The 18,276-nt window shown below is 44.5% G+C and overlaps 1 protein-coding gene across 2 annotated transcripts; it reads left to right on the top strand.

Annotated features, from left to right (window-relative positions):
- The first annotated feature begins 15,233 nt into the window (after positions 1 to 15,233).
- Positions 15,234 to 18,234, top strand: LOC118502532 (cathepsin K-like). Of its 2 annotated transcripts, XM_036034802.1 has the most exons (4): positions 15,234 to 15,474; positions 16,095 to 16,278; positions 16,506 to 16,663; positions 17,985 to 18,234. In XM_036034802.1, the coding sequence occupies exons 2-4, from the start codon at positions 16,153 to 16,155 to the stop codon at positions 18,178 to 18,180; spliced, it is 480 nt and encodes a 159-aa protein (XP_035890695.1). In that variant the 5' UTR covers positions 15,234 to 15,474; positions 16,095 to 16,152; the 3' UTR covers positions 18,181 to 18,234. The 2 variants fall into 2 exon arrangements, with proteins under 2 accessions (XP_035890695.1, XP_035890696.1); XM_036034803.1 differs by having other exon boundaries at positions 15,235 to 16,272.
- The last annotated feature ends 42 nt before the right edge of the window (positions 18,235 to 18,276 follow it).

Here is an 18,276-nt window from a genome sequence, read left to right as displayed (position 1 = left end):
GCGGGCACGTGCCGGTGTGGAAATATGCTGGTGCCTGTAAGGAGTGATGTCTTATGGAGAGATTAAGGAGAAAATGTACTAAATATAGTTACTGATCAATTATCTGTTTCAAAGGACTTTAACTCTACTAAAGACTTGTGATAACTCTTGATGATCGAGTCAAATGTATAGCTAAGTCTTAAACTTCAATGTTTGGAACATATTCAAACCAATAACAGTACAATGTTTCTACCAACGATGAATCTGAAATGAAATAAAAAACAAACGCAAGAAATATGCTCACATATTTGAGTCAATAATAACCGGCCATATATTTTGATATGCATCTCCATCAATAAATTTTATTCCACAATCTGCCTGAACCCCTCTACAACAGCTACGGCTGATCTATGGTGTGGTGAAGTGTGTTGCAATTCGCTGCCAATGACATAGTGCACATAGCTCCAACGGTAACTTCCCAGGCAATCGCTGCTGCTGCCTGTATCGATCAAAACCTTGCAGAAGGATTACGGCAATTGCTCGGCAACAGTACGCCCCGGCATTTCTATGCACGTGCGGCACAAACGAACGAACGAAACGAGTCCTCCCGTAATACACCACGCACTAGACGACGCGTGCAAAGGCATTGTTAGACACATCGCACTGTCGGGATTTGCCCGTGCAACGTGCGCTCACATGCAACACCTGCAGTGTGCTGGAAGCCCCCCCCACCAGCAAGTTCCAGCCAAGCCAGTGGACCGATCGGTGCACTGCATTGATCAAGTGTCAAAAACGAAACAATCCACGATCTTCCCGCACGCGCTCCCGTTTGCGTCGCGTTTCCGTTTCCCCTCCACGTTGACGGACATGAGCGTGGAATGCACGACCGATCCAAATAGGTTTTGGCCGAAGCGTGTAAAATGCTGCAGCCGCTGGGCATGCTGCCGGTGCAGCGCTGGTGGCAGTGATATATGGAAGCGCATTACGCGACGCAGGTATGCGCAAATTGAAATTACCAATTAAGACGGAGATATGCAACGGCGAGCGCTGTAGTCACTGCCGTCCGAGGCACCGAGGCAACCGAACCTCCCTGCAAGCAGAAAGTGAAGACAGACGGCGTAGGCAATATGGCGATGGCGTATCATCACTCTTCCAATGGATGGCGTGTCAGATCGCGCCTTACCCGGCCCTGTCCGGCAATGGTGAAGATCGCAATCGCAATCGGCCCCCCAAAAAGGGAGCGCATCGAGGGTTTTAGGTTATGGTCCGGATGACGGTTGCCGGTGGGGATTCGGAGCCAGCCTTTTTGTGCAATTTCACTCCGGTTTTCTTTTTGGCTCGGTATCGCTATCCCTATCGCGTTCGGAGCCCTTTTCTTTCGCCAAGATACGGATCGATTGTTTATGCCCAATGTTGGAGCAATTGGCAATATCGCGTTCGTTTTCGCAGAGTAGTGAAGAACGTGGGAAGAGTTTATCACAAACGCGAAGTTGACTGGATTTTTGTGAAGAAGGAAAAAAATCGTACACTCAATCAAATACGATCTTTTTGGTTTATTTATTTATTTGTCTGTATAACTTAGAGAATATTTTTGCACAACGAGGTTATCATTCCATCAATCAAGAAATGGAACCTTTTTCACATTCTGATGCAAACCAAAATATTCTTGAAAATACAAGGTACAAGGCACAAGGCAATATTCAGTACAACTGTTTGTATCTATTCAACTCGTGTTACCAAAGTAATGTTACGATGGTTAGCACTAACTATTGCATTATTAAAACGTTCTCAAGAAAAAGATCTCCTATTGAATTTGATTCCTAGGTTAGGCTAGGCGTTAAGTTACGTGTTGCCAAAGATTTACATATCTCATGTAGTATTATCGATTCTAGAATTTGAGGTTATATTGTGGACCCCATCACAACAATATTTAAGTTATAGAATATAATCAGTTCAACGTAAGGTTACGTGTATTTTGTTTTAACGTCCTCCAAGGTCCAGTGTTTCTGTGCATCTTTCTCATCTAAGTTGGTGCCTGACACTTGGTCTCGAGTCTCTCAAACATAGAAGAATTTCGGTACAGTTCATATTTTTTACTTCAACTCATGAATGATAATATTGAAGTTTCGTCGATTCTGGGAAATATTACCTTTCAGACTACTTCTAGAATATCCAAACCTAGGATATGTTTAAATTCTTCTTCTGCTACTTTAACGCTGCAGCTCTTAAAGGTCTCTGCCTGGCCATGTCTGGCTATCTGTAACTTGATTTTACCAGTAACTCGATAGTCATGTCCTGTGTACGGTGAAGCTGTGTGAGTGAGATTTTATCCGAAGGCTGTACCGAACCGTTCCCCCGTATTGAGGATTGTCTTTCCAGCTACTTAGGATAGACTTTCCAGCTACATTGCATCAATAAAGCTAGGAAGGCAAAAATTGCAGGCATTACCTAAGAAGTCGCTCTCGACAGTACCGGGGTTCAAATCTCATCCGAACCTGCCCCCCGTAGTGAGTGCTGGCTCCCCAACTACAAGCTATTAATAAGTTTAATAGACTAGAAATGGCAGAAATGACCTTAAAGGTTTTTTTTTTCGTTTATTTATAGAGGCTTTGGGTCTTTGAGATTTCATTCGCCTCTTTCCTGGCTATTGTTACATATGTGTGGTAAAAACTATGGCTTAACTTTTGCTTAACTATTATTCTTTTTGTAATATGGAAACTATTGTGCTATAAATTTATAGTTCTCGGTACAGGTTGCTGATGTGTAAAAATCGGATGAGGCGGTTCTGCTGTTGCTTGTCGGGAGATAGTATGATGGCTAGGTCGGTATTTAGTTGGCAGATGGTTTGGTGTGTAGTGTATCCATGGCAATCGGTAAGGATATGGCGGACGGTAATGTCGACCCCACAGAAGCTGCAAAGTGGAGGACTGGATCTGTCGAGAAGGTAGGAGTGGGTCAGGCGGGTTTGTCCAATGCGAAGCCGGGAAAGGACTCGTTGGATGTGGCTGGAATCGGGATCGTCCCAGGGTGTGGTGTTGTGCTTGATACAGCGGAGTTTTGTGGAGAGGTCTAGGTTGTGCCAGGTGGTGTTCCAGTGTTGAGCGACTATTGCGTTAGTGAAGCGGATGGCGTCACGGCGCAAAAGATTGCTGTGCGGTTCGGCCGGACGGAGCCGACCTTCGTTGGCAAGACGGTCGGCTTTCTCGTTTCCGTCGATTCCGGAATGACCCGGAATCCAACAGAGGACTATTTCAGGAGACCTTAAAGGTGATAAGACCAAGTCTGTGGCGGATCAACCTAGGAGCGGAAGGAGCGGTCGCTCGGGGTCTCGTCGGCGAGGGAAATCCTGTTGTTTATCTCTAATATCACAATTAGAGGGGTCACAACTGCCATTCCGCTCAGGACCTCCAACTATCTTGATCCACCGCTGGGCCTAGTAGAAGAAAAAGAATAAAATCTATTGATATTCGATTCATATCTGGACCCGACTCAAAATCATGTGAACAGTTTACAGGTAGATATGGGATAGCTGTTTGGGATCAAAGGTCAGTCCCGATAGCAACATTGATGGTGAGTTACGCGCAAGATTGCTGTCTTCAACCTGAGGAAACTGCTATACCCAATATATAACTTGGTGCAGCGAGTTTAACTCGTCAGATTCGGGTGGGCTGGTCATGTCATGAAAATGACACCGGACATCCTAGCTTGTAGAGTCCTATTAGATTGTCCACATATGCAAAGAAGACGTGACAAACGATGATCGATGGCAAAACGATGGTAGAAGTGTTGGCGTTAGTTAATTAGATGGTTTTCCATATTGTCGAAAGGTTATATCTATTATTAGTATCGAAAATAGCAGTTTCAAAAAACAGATAACAACGTAGAGTCTTAAATCGCTTTTTAAGCTTCTTGAAGCTGCAAACAAAAACAAAGCACCATTACCATACAACTCCATCACTCTGCTAAAGCACCATTAAACGATCAAATATCGATAAACAAATCGGATACCACCACCGCTCGGCCAGCTTGATTGATAAATAAATCAATGCTTAGCGCATGCTCACGCAGATCAGTATCAGCTTAACGTCCGCCACCAGCTTACCAGCCGGGCCCCGGTGCCGGGTCCATATGGGCCGCAAGCAAATGAAAACAACCCGCCACCGGTAATAGCCGATTTTTATCACCTTCAAACGGTAATTCTGGTATTTTGCTACCATGAAACGCTACGATCGAAATATATTTTCTCGTCCCCACAGCTCCGGCGGACCGGCACAGCGTGACGTCCCCGTTCCGGTGGACCCATCCTTCGGTGCCCATCTAACGCGACCTGCGACTCTATAAAAGCCTCATAAAAATGCGATTTCGTACCGTGGTGCTTAAAACAAATCAAACCCATATGTCGTCCAGGGTTTTGCGTTCCAGCTGCTGCTGTTGCTGGCCAGGCAAAAGGAAAGCAGCATTAAATGTCTGGCTCACCGGGCCCGAAACCGCCGAGGACGTCCCACAGTGCTCCCTCTAATCAGTATCCTCCGTTGGCTGATGACCGTTTGGCACACGACGACGCTCCAAACACCCTCGCGCGTCCGCTTTGATTTAGCTGTTTTACGAGCCAAATATTTTACGACAAATAGTTGTCCCGATCCGTCGCACGACAGGTGGCAAACACGGTCGGTCGGCATACTGTTGAGTACACGCTGAAGCATCTTCGACATTTGAGGTTCGGTCACGCTGTTAAATTAATTTATATGTTATGGAACAATATTCGCCCCTCATTGTCTTTCCGTCGGTATGCAATTTCTTTTGTTTCCCTCTCTCTCTCTCGATCATTCGACAATCGATCGATCTTGTCGATCGACATAACTTTGAATATAGACAGACAAAAGAGAAAAAAATGAAAAACCCCAGTAGCCCCGCTGAGATCGAATTCGTCTCGGATCAAACCGTGCACGGGGAGCAATGGGCGACCTGAACCCCAATTCCGCCCCGGAGGCTCGCTACTCCCAAGGCGTCGAGGCGATGATAGACTCCGGGGGGGAGCCATTGAAATATATGAAAACGGGTTTAAAAAAGTCTTCCACATGGGCCCGTTTTAGCGGGCAAGGTGTTGGTAGAATTATTAAATTTTGATTTGTCGATTCGGATGGCCCGTCGACTTTTTACGATCACCACTGGACCGGATTCGTCGTAAATGTCTGCCCGGGCCTGGATGCTGCCAGCAAAATTTACATTCCACCGGGCCAGTTTCCTATTGAATTATTTTGACTGCTGCACAATGGGCGAAAGCAAACAGAAATTAAAAATTATTGGATTACCGGGTGTTCCCCGCTGCTAGTGTTCGCCATTGTTCCGCGGACCGCATGTACGTTGTGTCACGCGACATCCTACCGGGGCGAAGGGTTTTTTTTTTGTTATTGCTTAGTATTCTGATGTTTGGTGTGGTGGTTTTTTTGCTTTGTTGCTTTGTGTTAAATGCTGTAAATCTTGGAAGTACACCTACAGATTTCTTACATGTCAGTTATTTATTGTTATATAAATTGCGGAATGCTGCTTTTAGTGCAAGATAACCGATTTAATCGTCGTAAAGGGTCGCAACATTATTTAATACATCACTAATCTCAGGTCCAACGCTTGGTGGCGATTGCATAAAAGTTGCCCAACAGATATCAAAGTCATTCAATGTCCAATAAAACTAATTTGCGGTTAATTCGTAAAATCGAGATCCAACTTTGTTTCATCAACACTGTTATTAAACTCATCGCATAATTTTATTGCCTAGCAGGACGCATCGCATTAATATCAGCACTCAGCACTTACCCCAAGACGATACGAATTCCATATGCCACCAAAAACAGTTACGTGATATATGAAATCGAACTGACAATGAAATCAATTTGCAACATTAGCAACCAGGTCCAGGTCCAAAGGTGTGATTGCTCGACACATTCGCATCCCAGAGAGGCCCTTAGCCCTTGCACACACAAAAAAAAAACCGTCGACAGTATCATCAATTAACACCAATCCTTCACACCAAAGGAAGGTGTTATTTATTGCCAACAAAGCTGCACAAACGATCGATTATCGGCCTAAACTGCAGCACAACCAGCGGTTGGAGAACTCGTCCACACGTCTGCTGCTGCCACTGGTGCCGATCGGTGGCCGACTGCATTTACTTCGGATCGGACGACAGCTCGAAACCGTAAACTACTGTAATAACTTAATAAAGCCATTAAATCGATTGCAATTATCGGCTGACAGTTGCTCATCAAACTTTTACAGCTCACTCTTTTTTTTTTTCTCTCTAACACATCACCAAACCAAGGGGAGTATGTGGAGTGGATGCTGTTGAATGAAAACTCTTCAAACCGCACGATGAAAATGCAGCATCGAGAACCCCACCACAGTAGGGAGTTTGGAAAATTAATAGCTCCATCATAAATAACTCAATAGGCAGCTCGACCGAGCATGGCCGATCGACACATTGGCAAAGCCAACCCGAAGATAGGAAACGAAGGTTCAATGGTGTCTGCAGACGCATCTTGCATCCGGGTCGCAGGAACGCAAACCGCCACATGATCATGATCGGTAATGCAATTGCAATGTGGGAAAATGCAATTAGTTTTATATTTGCTGCGGACCTACTGCTGCTGCTGCTCCCGGCGCAACAACGATGCTTTGGGTTGAAACTGTCGGCGGTGGTCGAAGGCAACCTGTTTGCTACTTCATTCATAAATAATTGAAAAGGAACACTGACAGTTTTGTTGCGCCAGCAAATGGTTACAATATCAATGCGATGGGAAAACGTAGCTGCCAGTTGGAGGATCGTTTCCAGGGCAGTAGTGTTGGGGTTTTTAATTAATTTTCCGTTTTGTACCACGCTCTGCAGTAGAGGGAAAGACCTTGCTGATGGTGTTTATGGCATTCAATCAGCATTCATTTAACGAGTTAATGTACGAAATTGAAAAATGGTTCAAACAAACACGGCTGAATTCGATGTCCATCGCAGGGTTTTCATGAATTCTGGATTCGGCTCGGGATTGGATGACTTATTCAATTACTTTCAATTTCCTGAACACAATACTAAACAGAGGATCTGCAATATGATAGTCTCCGTAGTGTCTATTTTTTATGTGTTCTTCAGTATCATATTCAGTATAACCAACAACAAACATCAATTGCTTTACTTCAAAGCTTTCTTCCGAACAAACATAACCTCTACTCAAGGGGCTAAACGATAGTCAACTCAAACTATATTATCAGGAGTATATAAAGAATTATTTTGTGTTGTGTATTGAACTTCAATCTACTATAATTAACTTCAAACTACTATCTGCAATGTACACTGTTGATTTCTTAAGTATAACGGACCTGGAAAACATTTAAATTTTGATATACAACTGGTCAGTGGGTCCTTCAGACAACCAGTTGCTTACAAATTTATACTAACTTATACCAGGCCGTTATTTATAAACATAAAAAATACCTATAACATGATCTCTCTATCAGTTGTTTGTAGTAATCAGTAAACGAAAACTTCTTCTACTTGGTCTGATCGAGATGAAGCACGTCTACAAGACACGGCCAGGTCGCCTATCCGTTTCCAGGAAACTCTTTCCAAGGCTGCACTCCTCCAATGATTGCTGCATCTGTTCTCCGACAGGCTAGACTTCACCTGACACAGTCCTAGATACACCTGATACGGGTTGCTGACGAGGATCTTCCTGGTGGAACATCAATCCAGCATCCTCATCACAAGTCCCAGCCATCAAATGGTTCCAGCACTGACCGCCGTTAGGATATATCAGCGCCTCTAAAACGCTCAGTTAGCTCATGGCTTATCTTCTTCATCTTCTTCCTTGGCACTGCAACCTCGAGAGGTCTCGGCCTGCCATTTCTGACTTTCTGTGACTCGATTTTACCCGTAGTAAAGTAGTCAGCCCTACGTACCGGGAGGCGGTCTGGATAGGATTTGAACCCCAGCCCTGCCTTGTGAAGACCGGCGCCGCTGTCGCCTCGGCCACCGGACCGCCCCCACATCTAGATAATGGCTTATCTAGATAATGAAATAAACGGCAACTTATTATCCAAGATAACCTAGGACCTTGGTTACGGAGCTTCCTGGTTCACATCTTAGCCCAAAAGAGTATTGTTATACGTCATACGATTATCAATTCTATGGTGACCTAGAAGGAATCAAAGGACTTATGGTTCGATATAATTCTGTTCAAGTATGGGTAAAAAGGTTCCAGTGGAGCTTGAGCAGATTCCAGTTCTTTCTCGTCATATCCCACTTCATCCTAAACAGAATCCAGACCTCAGCTCGAACTTTACTGGTTCTGCCTGCAAACCCTGTAAAACACTTTTTCCGCGTACATATTTGCATAAACATATTGGAAACCCAATGTACCCATTCGACAAAGGAACACTCATACACACAACAATCACACGATGAAATTTCTTAATCAAACCCGTCCGCAAAGCCGCTCCACAACGGAGGTGACTCAATATGTTCATCAACTTGTCACAGGTCTATGCTCGCAAATGAAGCGTGCGTAATCACGTAGCACCTTGCTACCTTGCTGCCCATATTGGAAGATCTGCCTCGAGACCGCACCATCTTCATGCAGCCATTTCGGGCTCTCACCCGATCACATCACAGGCCCGGACCAGAACCGTGAGAAAGCATAAAATTGCACCAAATAATGTTACAACCGGATCACCCGCTGGGTAGGCGATCCACACATTCCTCGGCCGGTTGGCACAACCTAATGCACTATGCCATCCAACCACCGGCATGTATTACACAGTTCAATGGAGCCCTCATCATCCGCCTTTGCAAGCCGCGTCTCATTTGACCAAATTCGGAGCCTTACCGCCTAGCCAACAGCGACCGCATAATCAACGCGATTTGACGCGAGAAGCCCGGCCAAGCTCGCTCATTACGGGCGTGTTGCAACGACCTTTGGGGCAGTCCGACACACCGGCCAGCCCTGCATACGGTTGGAACCGTTTAATATTCCTCATTACGCCATAAACAGAATATTTTTGTTAAAATATGCGCTCGCGGTTGAAATGGTTTTCTGGTATCGAAGCAGTTTTTTTTTCTCTTGTCTCATATAATTAGCACACACACACGCACAGAGACAAGGAGACAAAAACTTGTCAACGACATAAATGCGGCTAATTAAACACTCCAACGAAACCGGGCGTTGAACTAATTATTTACTATCCGGAACGAATCCGTGTATATAAATCGCTAATGTCTGCACCCAAGGCAAAACCCTGGTGAGTGGCTAGTGACGCCTTCGTCAGTCAACGAACGCGTTTTGGGAGATTCAGCTGCAAATTCATATAAAACCTTCTTCTTCTTTCACCCTTGATTCTATCCACCCTTGAAGTTGGTGCAAAGTGCATCGCCACGAAGACTCAGGATGGCCATAATTAAGAAGTCGTTAATACATACTTTAAAACTTCCACATCCCACACACTGTACACCGACTCGTTCGGGAGAAAGATTTGCTGGTTCGCCAAAGCAAACAACAACGCTTTTCGCGTGATCTACCGGAACCCACACCAACAGTCTGCCCACACCACCACAACCGCACATTAAAAAGAATTAATTTAGAGCATTTTTCTCTCTTCACGCCAAAAACGCGGGGCACACCAACCAACAGGCCAGGGTCATGGACCAACATGTCTGGTGCAGCGAAATTGGCGTTGTCGAGTGTTAATTGCTAACGCCTGTCTCGCGATCGAACGGGTCGATCGAACTACGGGCCTCGGTTGGGGCCTCGGGGGCCAGTCTCCAGTTGCAGCCGCCAAGCAGCGATATCGCGGGACGTCCTTCGGAAGGACATAAATTTTGTGGACGCAAAATTTCACGCTTTGCTATCCGCTGGCTCGGTGGGTGTGGGACTATGGTACAGTCTGCACATTAATTTGGGGCGTGCAGCTGAAAGGTGTCGTGCCGGCCAAACCGACCACTGGCTGGTTTGGTCCCGCCCAACGACGCATCGTTAGGAGCATTATACTTTCGTGAGCTTGAGTTTGAATGCTCGTGTTGGAATTCATGTAGGAGCAGTGTTGGTGAATATTTTTAAACTTTTTAATATGCTATTAATAAATCAATTATCAAACAATGAAACAAAAATTCATCTTTTGGACAGCCTCAAAGTTGAAGTGCAAAAAACAATGCTCCTCAATATCTCTTCTTCAACATTGATTCTCATCCCTCGCGTAAGAAGATGCATGCAAGCGGCGTAGAATACAAAAACCGAAATAAATTGTATCACATATGTATAGATTGCGATCATTTGTTTCTGTGTTTCTGCGTCTGCATCAATCTCATCCTCTGCCAACGAACAAGAAATGCAAGTAAACGATAGAAGAATGAACATTGATATCTTCCAGGAAGATTGGCTCTCCACGGTTTAAAGTTCTTTTTCTTTCAGCTCAGACCAAATCATCTGCATCAGATCTGCCGGGTGAAGTTGAGCATTTCGGTCGTAATGCTACAAACGATCTGGTACACGAATTGAGGATCGATCACTAGGGGCTGTTGGGTAAGGCTGGCCTGCGTTCAAGCTAGTGGTCGAACTCTCCAACTGCACATGCACATGTCGATCTTGTGCGATGATTTTAACCTGCTGTGAGGTGTTGCGATTGCTAGAACCAAACATCATTTTGCGATCGTGCGTAAATCACTGCGCTTCTTCCTTGATCTTGATGGGACGGGGACTATCTGCACGCTTTGTTATGGTTTTTGCTTAAAATGGTTTGCACTGCTACGAACATGATTGCATGTCATGTTCGAATCGAATTGAGACATGATTTATCTGTTTTTTAGTTTCGAAGTTCCCGGTACGCCAAATACAAACATTGCGAAAGTTTTGAATTGAGTGGCCATTTTTGGAATTAAAATCTTACTCACTAGAGTCAATAATTTAATACGACGAGGTACTACAAAGTCTCTGCTCCCATCTTCCCGTTGGGACAATCTTTATCACCTTCTCAACACAACTCCACGCACCTCGTTCGCCTGGTGCCTTCCCGTTTGCTCACGTGTTATTTATTTAATTTTACGAGCTCGTTAAGATTCCATTAGCACACCCAGAGGTTGGTACACATTTCTAATCATACCTGACACTAATTTTGCTTATCGATATTCATCGATTAATTGCAGGCAGCAGGACGCCAGACGATACCAATCGAACAGCATGCGCCAGCGCTCAATCTGGCTCAATCTGGTAAAGAGCGCACCACCGACCGGTGTTGATAACCTGCGCGTGAACCTGCCGTCGGGCTGCCACTGTAACCACCACATCCACATCGTCATCAGCGTCGTCATCACCACAGACGGGCACTCCCGGGATCAACGATCGATTGCTCAGCACTGCTCATGTCAAACGGTGTTATCGGTACGATCTCACCGCACCGTCAGACACGCTGTTAAAAACACTTTGTACTGCCCAGATTGGTCGCAGAAGATGATTAGCCGTCCAGGTGATTCTACGCACCGGGCAAAACCAGCGCCAACAGGTTGCAAACTCATTCTGAACAACCTGCACCACCAGCGCAAGATGGTCCGATAAGATGTGGAACTGAGCGCAACGATGCGAAGATCAATATTTATATGTTAATTAATGTTAGATAACCAACGACACATACGGAGTGAAGGGAAGATGAGGTGCCGTTGGTGCGCGTGGAAAAACTCCTTGCACCTTGGGACGTTCCTCTGAACAGGCGGTTCTCTTCTGCAACACCACTGGAGCTTTTACCGCATTAAAGCTACCCTGCTATATAAAATAAAACCGGACTACCACCGTCAGCCGGGTGTAGTTGGGCAAAGGTTTATCACCATCACCGGACAGTGATAATAATTTATTTTCAGTGAAAAACTGCTCCCGATTCTGCTACCTACCAAGCGGTGAAACAAGTTCCACTTCCTCCTGCCAGTTATCGGGCCAATAAGCGGCCGAGCCCGTGTGCGTACGGGGCACATTATAATCTGCTTATCGATGTGCTTTAATCTGAGACACCCGAGACACGTCTGCAATCGAGACGATCCCTCACCGCACAGAGCTCGGATGGAATGTAAATGCGATCGTTACAATGCGAACCAAAGTACCGCAGAGGATACCTCAGTGCACTCAGGACTACTCTTTAAGGATGTGTTCTGCGCAAGAAATGGATGACCACATAAGGACGCATTTAGTTAAAAAAGCTTCCTCAGGCTATCGACAAGAACGCTTGGGAGCGAGTCGATAACTTCAAACCGCGGCGCTAATAATAGGGCATTTGGGTGCAACCTAGCACGCCTGCTTCCAGTGGATAGAGAAAGCAGTTACCACCGAGGGCAACTGTCCGCTGTCAGATTCGGATGAAAAGTGTAGCAAATTTTTCATCTTAATGGGTGCTGTAATTAAATCATGCCACTCTGGTACCATCTTCAATTCGTACTGCTTCGGTCGTAGCTGTGCGAAGCTCGAGATGCAGAGGCTCGGTTCGATTTAACGACAATCAGCCTGCAACTGTCGTTTCGAGACCACTCGAGCGGTGGGAATGGTTCGGCAGCGTAAGGTGATAAAATATGCACCATTTAGCACTGTAAGCGCACGCGTCACAGGACACCGCATTTACGGCACACAATTCTTCCGAGCTTGCCGCGAAATGTATCACGCAGTCAATCGGTGGCACTGTCATTAAAATAAATCAGTTGCAGAAATGATCTTTAAAGCCAGAAGGGCCTGGTGATCTGTAAATCATTCCGCGAGGTTCGCGGTCGGAATGTTGGTAGCTTTCGCGTACTTGCTGGATCGGTCTAATGAAGTACCTAATGGTAGATAAACAGGAAGCTTTTAATTTATTGCAACACCGAGCCGAACCGAACCCATCCCAGGGCACCAGTTAAACGAACGGCGGTAAATTATAACCGGCACCGGTATGGCAAACAGGTGCTTCCAGCTAGCTAATTTATGCAACACAATTACAGTTCTTCATACATTCCACTATAGCTTGCCTGGTGTACCAGAATCGGAACTTTCGTTACTTCTCATCTAAATATTTGCCACTTGATGTTGCCATTGCTTTAATAACAGGTGGGTAGATACATTTTTGTCCTTATTCATAGATGGGGCTTTTAATTAAAATCTTATGATTTTTTTAGCTTCAACTATCGAAAGAAACGTGTATCAATTTGAAAAATGAGTGCTAGTCCTTGATCATCGGAGAGTAAAAATATGTTAAGCTTTATAAATCTTTCAAAATGACTTGATACTCCTTTATACTTTAAATACTTTTTACTGTAACTTATTCTCAAAAAATCGATTCCTTCTCTTATCTTAGTTATCCTACTCGAATGCCAATCGAATCTCTATCGAATCCCTATCGAATCCCTATCGAATCGCTATTGGATCCCAATCGCTGTCAAATTTCAATAGAACCCCGATCAAAATTCAATCAAAATCTGTTCGACTCGAAATCCAATTCCAATCAATTCCTGATCAAATTCCTGTCGCATCTCAAACGAATCTTAATCGTATCCCATAAAAATCAACGCCAAATTCGATTTGAATTCCAATACAATTTTGATCGATCCCAATTGAATTACAATCGAATTCCAATCAAATTTCAATCGACTCCTTATCAGATCCGAGTCAAATCCCTATCAAATCCCAATCGATTCCCGATCAAAACCCGATCGAATTTTAATCGAGTCTCTATCCAATTCCAATCGAATACTTTTCGAAGTCCTATCGAATCCCAAAAGACTCCCAATCGAATTCTGATCGAATCTCAATCGATGAATTATTGAATTATTATCGAATCTCTGTCGAATTCTTCTCAGATCCCTATCCCAATCCCAATCCCAATCGAATTCCTGTAGAATCATAATAGAATCCCAATCTAAGCCTGATCGAATCCTAATCGAATCCCTATTAAATTTCAATCGAAATCCAATCAACACTAATCAAATCCCAGACGAATCCCGCTCCAACCGAATCCAAATCCCAACCGTGTCTGAATCAGTTCGGATCTGACAATTAGGATCTAATCCGATTCGAACTTTACCAACGGTAAAATCCTCGAATCTAGCGATACGGAATCATGGAATAAAACCAGGAATCATGATTAAAATAAAAAAATATCATGGAAAAAAACACCTTCAATTCTTCCGTGTTCCGAAAATTCCTACACTAGGGAAGCCAGTGGTAGTATTATACATTATCCAGAATACTTGGTTTTTTATAGTCCCAGTTTATAGTCCCAGTACTCACATACGCCTCTGAGACATGGACTCTGTCCAAAACTGACGAAGCCCTCTTAGCCGCGTTCGAGAGGAAGATGCTCAGAAGGATTTTTGGCCCCGTATGTGTGGAAGGACAATGGAGGAGCCGCTACAACGACGAGCTCTACGAGCTGTACGATGATCTCACTATCGTACAGCGCATTAGACTCGCCAGGCTCCGGTGGGCTGGTCACGTCATGAGAATGACACCCGTCGACCCAGCCCGTAAAGTCCTTTTAGGCCGTCCACAAGGACAGAGGAGGCGTGGTAGGCCCAAATTGAGATGGAGTGATGGCATTGATGCCGTCCGCCAGAACGGCCGGGATAACGGATTGGCAGACGACGGCGCTAAACCGTGAGCGGTATCGAGGATTGTTGCAGCAGGCCAAGACCGCAAAGCGGTTGTAGCGCCTGATAAGTAGTAAGTAAGTAAGTAAGAATACTTGGTACAACATCCTATTTTTTCTTTGTAGGGTAATGTAGGAAAGAAAGTAAGCAAGCTTCAGAAACAACGTTCATTTCTCACGCCGTTCTTGACTTAAATAGTTTGATGGAAATGGCTTGGCGAGTGACTCTTATTAAACGAAGCGAGTGACTGAGTTATTAGTAATTGAAGCAAGTTCTGCTTGCACTTGTTCTTGGTCCTCAACAATCCATGTCAGCATCTCAGGACGTTTTAGGCCTTTATTGTCGATACCTGTAACCTTAGTTGATATCAACCTTTCTGTTGGAACTTTTCCCAACATTTTAAACCTTGAACTCGTAGATCAGCACCTTTATTCACATTTTATAATTGTCGATTGGTTTCAACTGTTATTTTGATTTTTTTTAAAAATCTTCTCGCACTCAACGATTACTTGCCTCAACATCGCCCATATTATGCACAATTCAGACCAACCCAAGAACCTAGTTTTTTCACTATAAGCTCCACCTTGGTCCACCTTATAAACGTTCTGGGTATATTGTCGTTACTTAGTTGCGGACCTAACAATTACCCTGCTTTGTGTTCGTTTTGTGCTGGTCCCGTCTTTCTGCGTGATCATCAAAACAATTCGCTCGTGTTAATCACAACAAACAACCACCAATTTAATTCGCGAACCAAAACACGGGCCAGCTAAGGGTGTCAGCATATGGCACCGTTCATTCAGTATCTGTACATTGGTGTGAAACGATTTAACGACTAATGGTGTCATAGCGTGTTTAACTGTCTGGTACCAGAGTAAATTTCACTTTTCCGAGTGCTAGTTAGTAATATTACTTCGCGTAATGCTGATCATGCGCCAACATAAAAGAAGCGGATGTTTAATTCTAGTTTAACCCTGATTTGTGAGACACGCACAAATGACACGTCAATCATTTCTCACACAAACGTGATAGTGCCGAAGGTACCGTATGATTAACGGCTGAACCGCCCTTGCCGTCACCCGGTTCGCACCAGGTTCAAAGTGCAAGTCAAATCAATGTCCCAGTGCAACACCGACAACGCCCGCAACCGGGCAAAAGAAACCGCGATGCCTGATCGCGTCTTCCATTTCGGTGTCCGCAAGAATGCAAACAATGCACTTTCGATGCACCCTTTTGCCACTGTGATCGCCACCGCGATTTCTCGTCTCGGCGATCCACCCAGTATGGACGGCCCGTTTGATCCGAGTGGCAAGTGGTGGACGAAGATTTGCAAGCGAAACGAAACGGAGTCGGTGGAATATCTGCAACGGCATTCTACGCACCCCATGTCCGGCGGCATTTCTTTCGCGATCGTATCGCTGCTGCGAAACGGTATGCGTGTTAAGGTGTTAAGTTTTGCTGGTTGCAACGTCATCCTTTACACCAGGCACCCCGTCCGATGACAACCGGATAATGTTCAAACCAGGCTTCAATCAACGCAGCTGATGGATGTCGGATGGAACATGAAGCCGGTAAAGATAAACACTGATACCGGGATTCGCCTCCACTCGGCGCGTGAAAGTGTCATTCGACACCGCGTTGTGGTGGCCAGTGAGCAAAGGCAGGTACAGGTACCGAAAACGGATACTTATTTTTCTGTCACGTCATTCTGGAGAGAATATGAATTTGAATAATTTAAACACGTTTGCTTCTTCCTTTCAGCGAACCGGAGGAACCGGGGAGGTTCAGTTACCGTCTTCTGATTTCAAATAACACCCTTTTACAATGTAATTTCGAGCTGGATTCATCACACATAAAACTGTTTGTATGTTCTTTTCGTCTCATTTCACTGCACCAGCAAGGACAATGTTCGTTCAACAAAGACTACGCCATTGCCAACATCAGTGAGTGGGCGATCCTGCCGAAAAATGAGGATGCATTAGCGTTCGCTGTGTGGAAGGTGGGTCCAATTCCGGTTAGCATCAATGCGGCTCCCAAATCGTTCCAGCTATACAGGTAAATTCTGCATCATTTTAATTACTACCGAGAGCTATGAGAGATTATACGACACTTGGATCTCTGAGTTACATGAGAAGAGCGCGTCCTATTCATATAAATATGGACGATGTAATACTAACGGCCTCTTTTTCTAATTAGTCCTCTTTCAAATATTCTCCAACAAACCCAAAGAATTCCCAATACATTTTTAAAGGCTTTGTTTTGAGTATACGATCTCTTTCTGTTTGGATTAACGATCTGCGTTCGATTGGTCTTGCCGGCCATCTGTTAGTTTACTAGATTTAATGATAGCACGTAGTTGGATAGTCAGTCTTCGCTACGAGAGAACGGACTGGATGGGTTCGATCACCAGTCCTGGATACCGGTGCCGCCATTACTCTCTTTATATTACTCCAAACATCTATGATTTCTTGGATAAAAGAAAATGTCCCGGGATATCCTCTTTGATATCCCCTCCACATTTAGGAATATGAGAGTTTTGCTTGTTAACATTACCGAATTGCCATGGTCAAGAATTGGTCAAGGAATTTCTTCTATGAACTTCAGATCCTGAGAACAAATAACCTCTCTACGAGAATATCAAGGATATGGCTAAGTCCTGGCATTGTCGTAATCAGTCAGGCTTATTCCTTTCACTACGATGCATCCACCACCGCAGCTAGGACTCATAAACGCATCTGGTTCTTAAGCCAGATCGCACCAGTACTAAAGTCAACCTCAACAAAAAACAAAGTCTTACTTCTTATCGTCCAAAACTAGGTCATTATCGCATTTTTCCGTCCAGGACTTATATTTGAATTTTGACAAAGCACATCCAGTTTTATTTGCTATGTCAAACTGAGCTTATCAAGCCTGGTGTGCCAGTTTAAGTTATCGTTGCTCTTCAGAATTTTGTGTCCTCGTCTAATGTGTATCATAAGTTTAATTTCTACATGGATTTACGACCCTATTCTAGTTCGGTTCACAGGCATTAATTAATTCCTTCGCTTATCGTTCTTGGTCAGATGAAGTAGGACTAAATGATACCATAGCACGATTTTTGGACCTAATTCCTTGAAGAGATTCCAAGAAACTCTTAGTGTCTAAATTTTCTTTACTAACAAAATGTGATCTCCCGGGGAAACTGATAGCAAATAACTATAAAATGATGTTAAAAACCTGTCAAAAATATTGAATGGTCCATTTTGATGCTATTTCGGTCATGTTATCCCGAAAAGTTAGCCTCAAATATTCATGTATACTGCATCGAACTTAATTAAGCAAATTGTCGTGAAACCATCATTTTTTCGTCTTCTTCTTTCCCTCACCACCTGATCAGCAACGGAATTTACGACGATGAAGCTTCGTGCGATAATTCGAAGGTAAACCATGCGATGCTCCTGCTCGGCTACACCAAGGACTACTGGATACTGAAGAACTGGTGGGGCAGCTGGGGTGAGGCCGGCTATATGCGGTTGGCCCGTGGAAAGAATCTGTGCGGCATCAGCAACTATGCCGGCTACGTTACGGTATGATGTCTGTTGCTGTACCGAGCTTTAGGTTAATAAAATCCCACATCAAAACGTATTTGCGTATTTCATAACTCCAAACGATCGAGCGGGACAGCGTTA

This window comes from Anopheles stephensi, chromosome 2 (genome assembly GCF_013141755.1).
Source record: "Anopheles stephensi strain Indian chromosome 2, UCI_ANSTEP_V1.0, whole genome shotgun sequence".
Classification (NCBI taxonomy): domain Eukaryota; kingdom Metazoa; phylum Arthropoda; class Insecta; order Diptera; family Culicidae; genus Anopheles; species Anopheles stephensi.
This window is presented reverse-complemented; position numbering and strand designations above follow the sequence as displayed.

What these genes read in the sequence shown, in the direction of transcription:
- LOC118502532 (XM_036034802.1), top strand. Translation starts at nt 16,153, where the DNA reads ATGGATGTCGGATGGAACATGAAGCCGGTAAAGATAAACACTGATACC. An exon ending in GTGAGCAAAGGCAGGTACAG is followed by an intron (nt 16,279 to 16,505) that starts GTACCGAAAACG and finishes TCACTGCACCAG; the next exon opens with CAAGGACAATGTTCGTTCAA. An exon ending in AAATCGTTCCAGCTATACAG is followed by an intron (nt 16,664 to 17,984) that starts GTAAATTCTGCA and finishes CCACCTGATCAG; the next exon opens with CAACGGAATTTACGACGATG.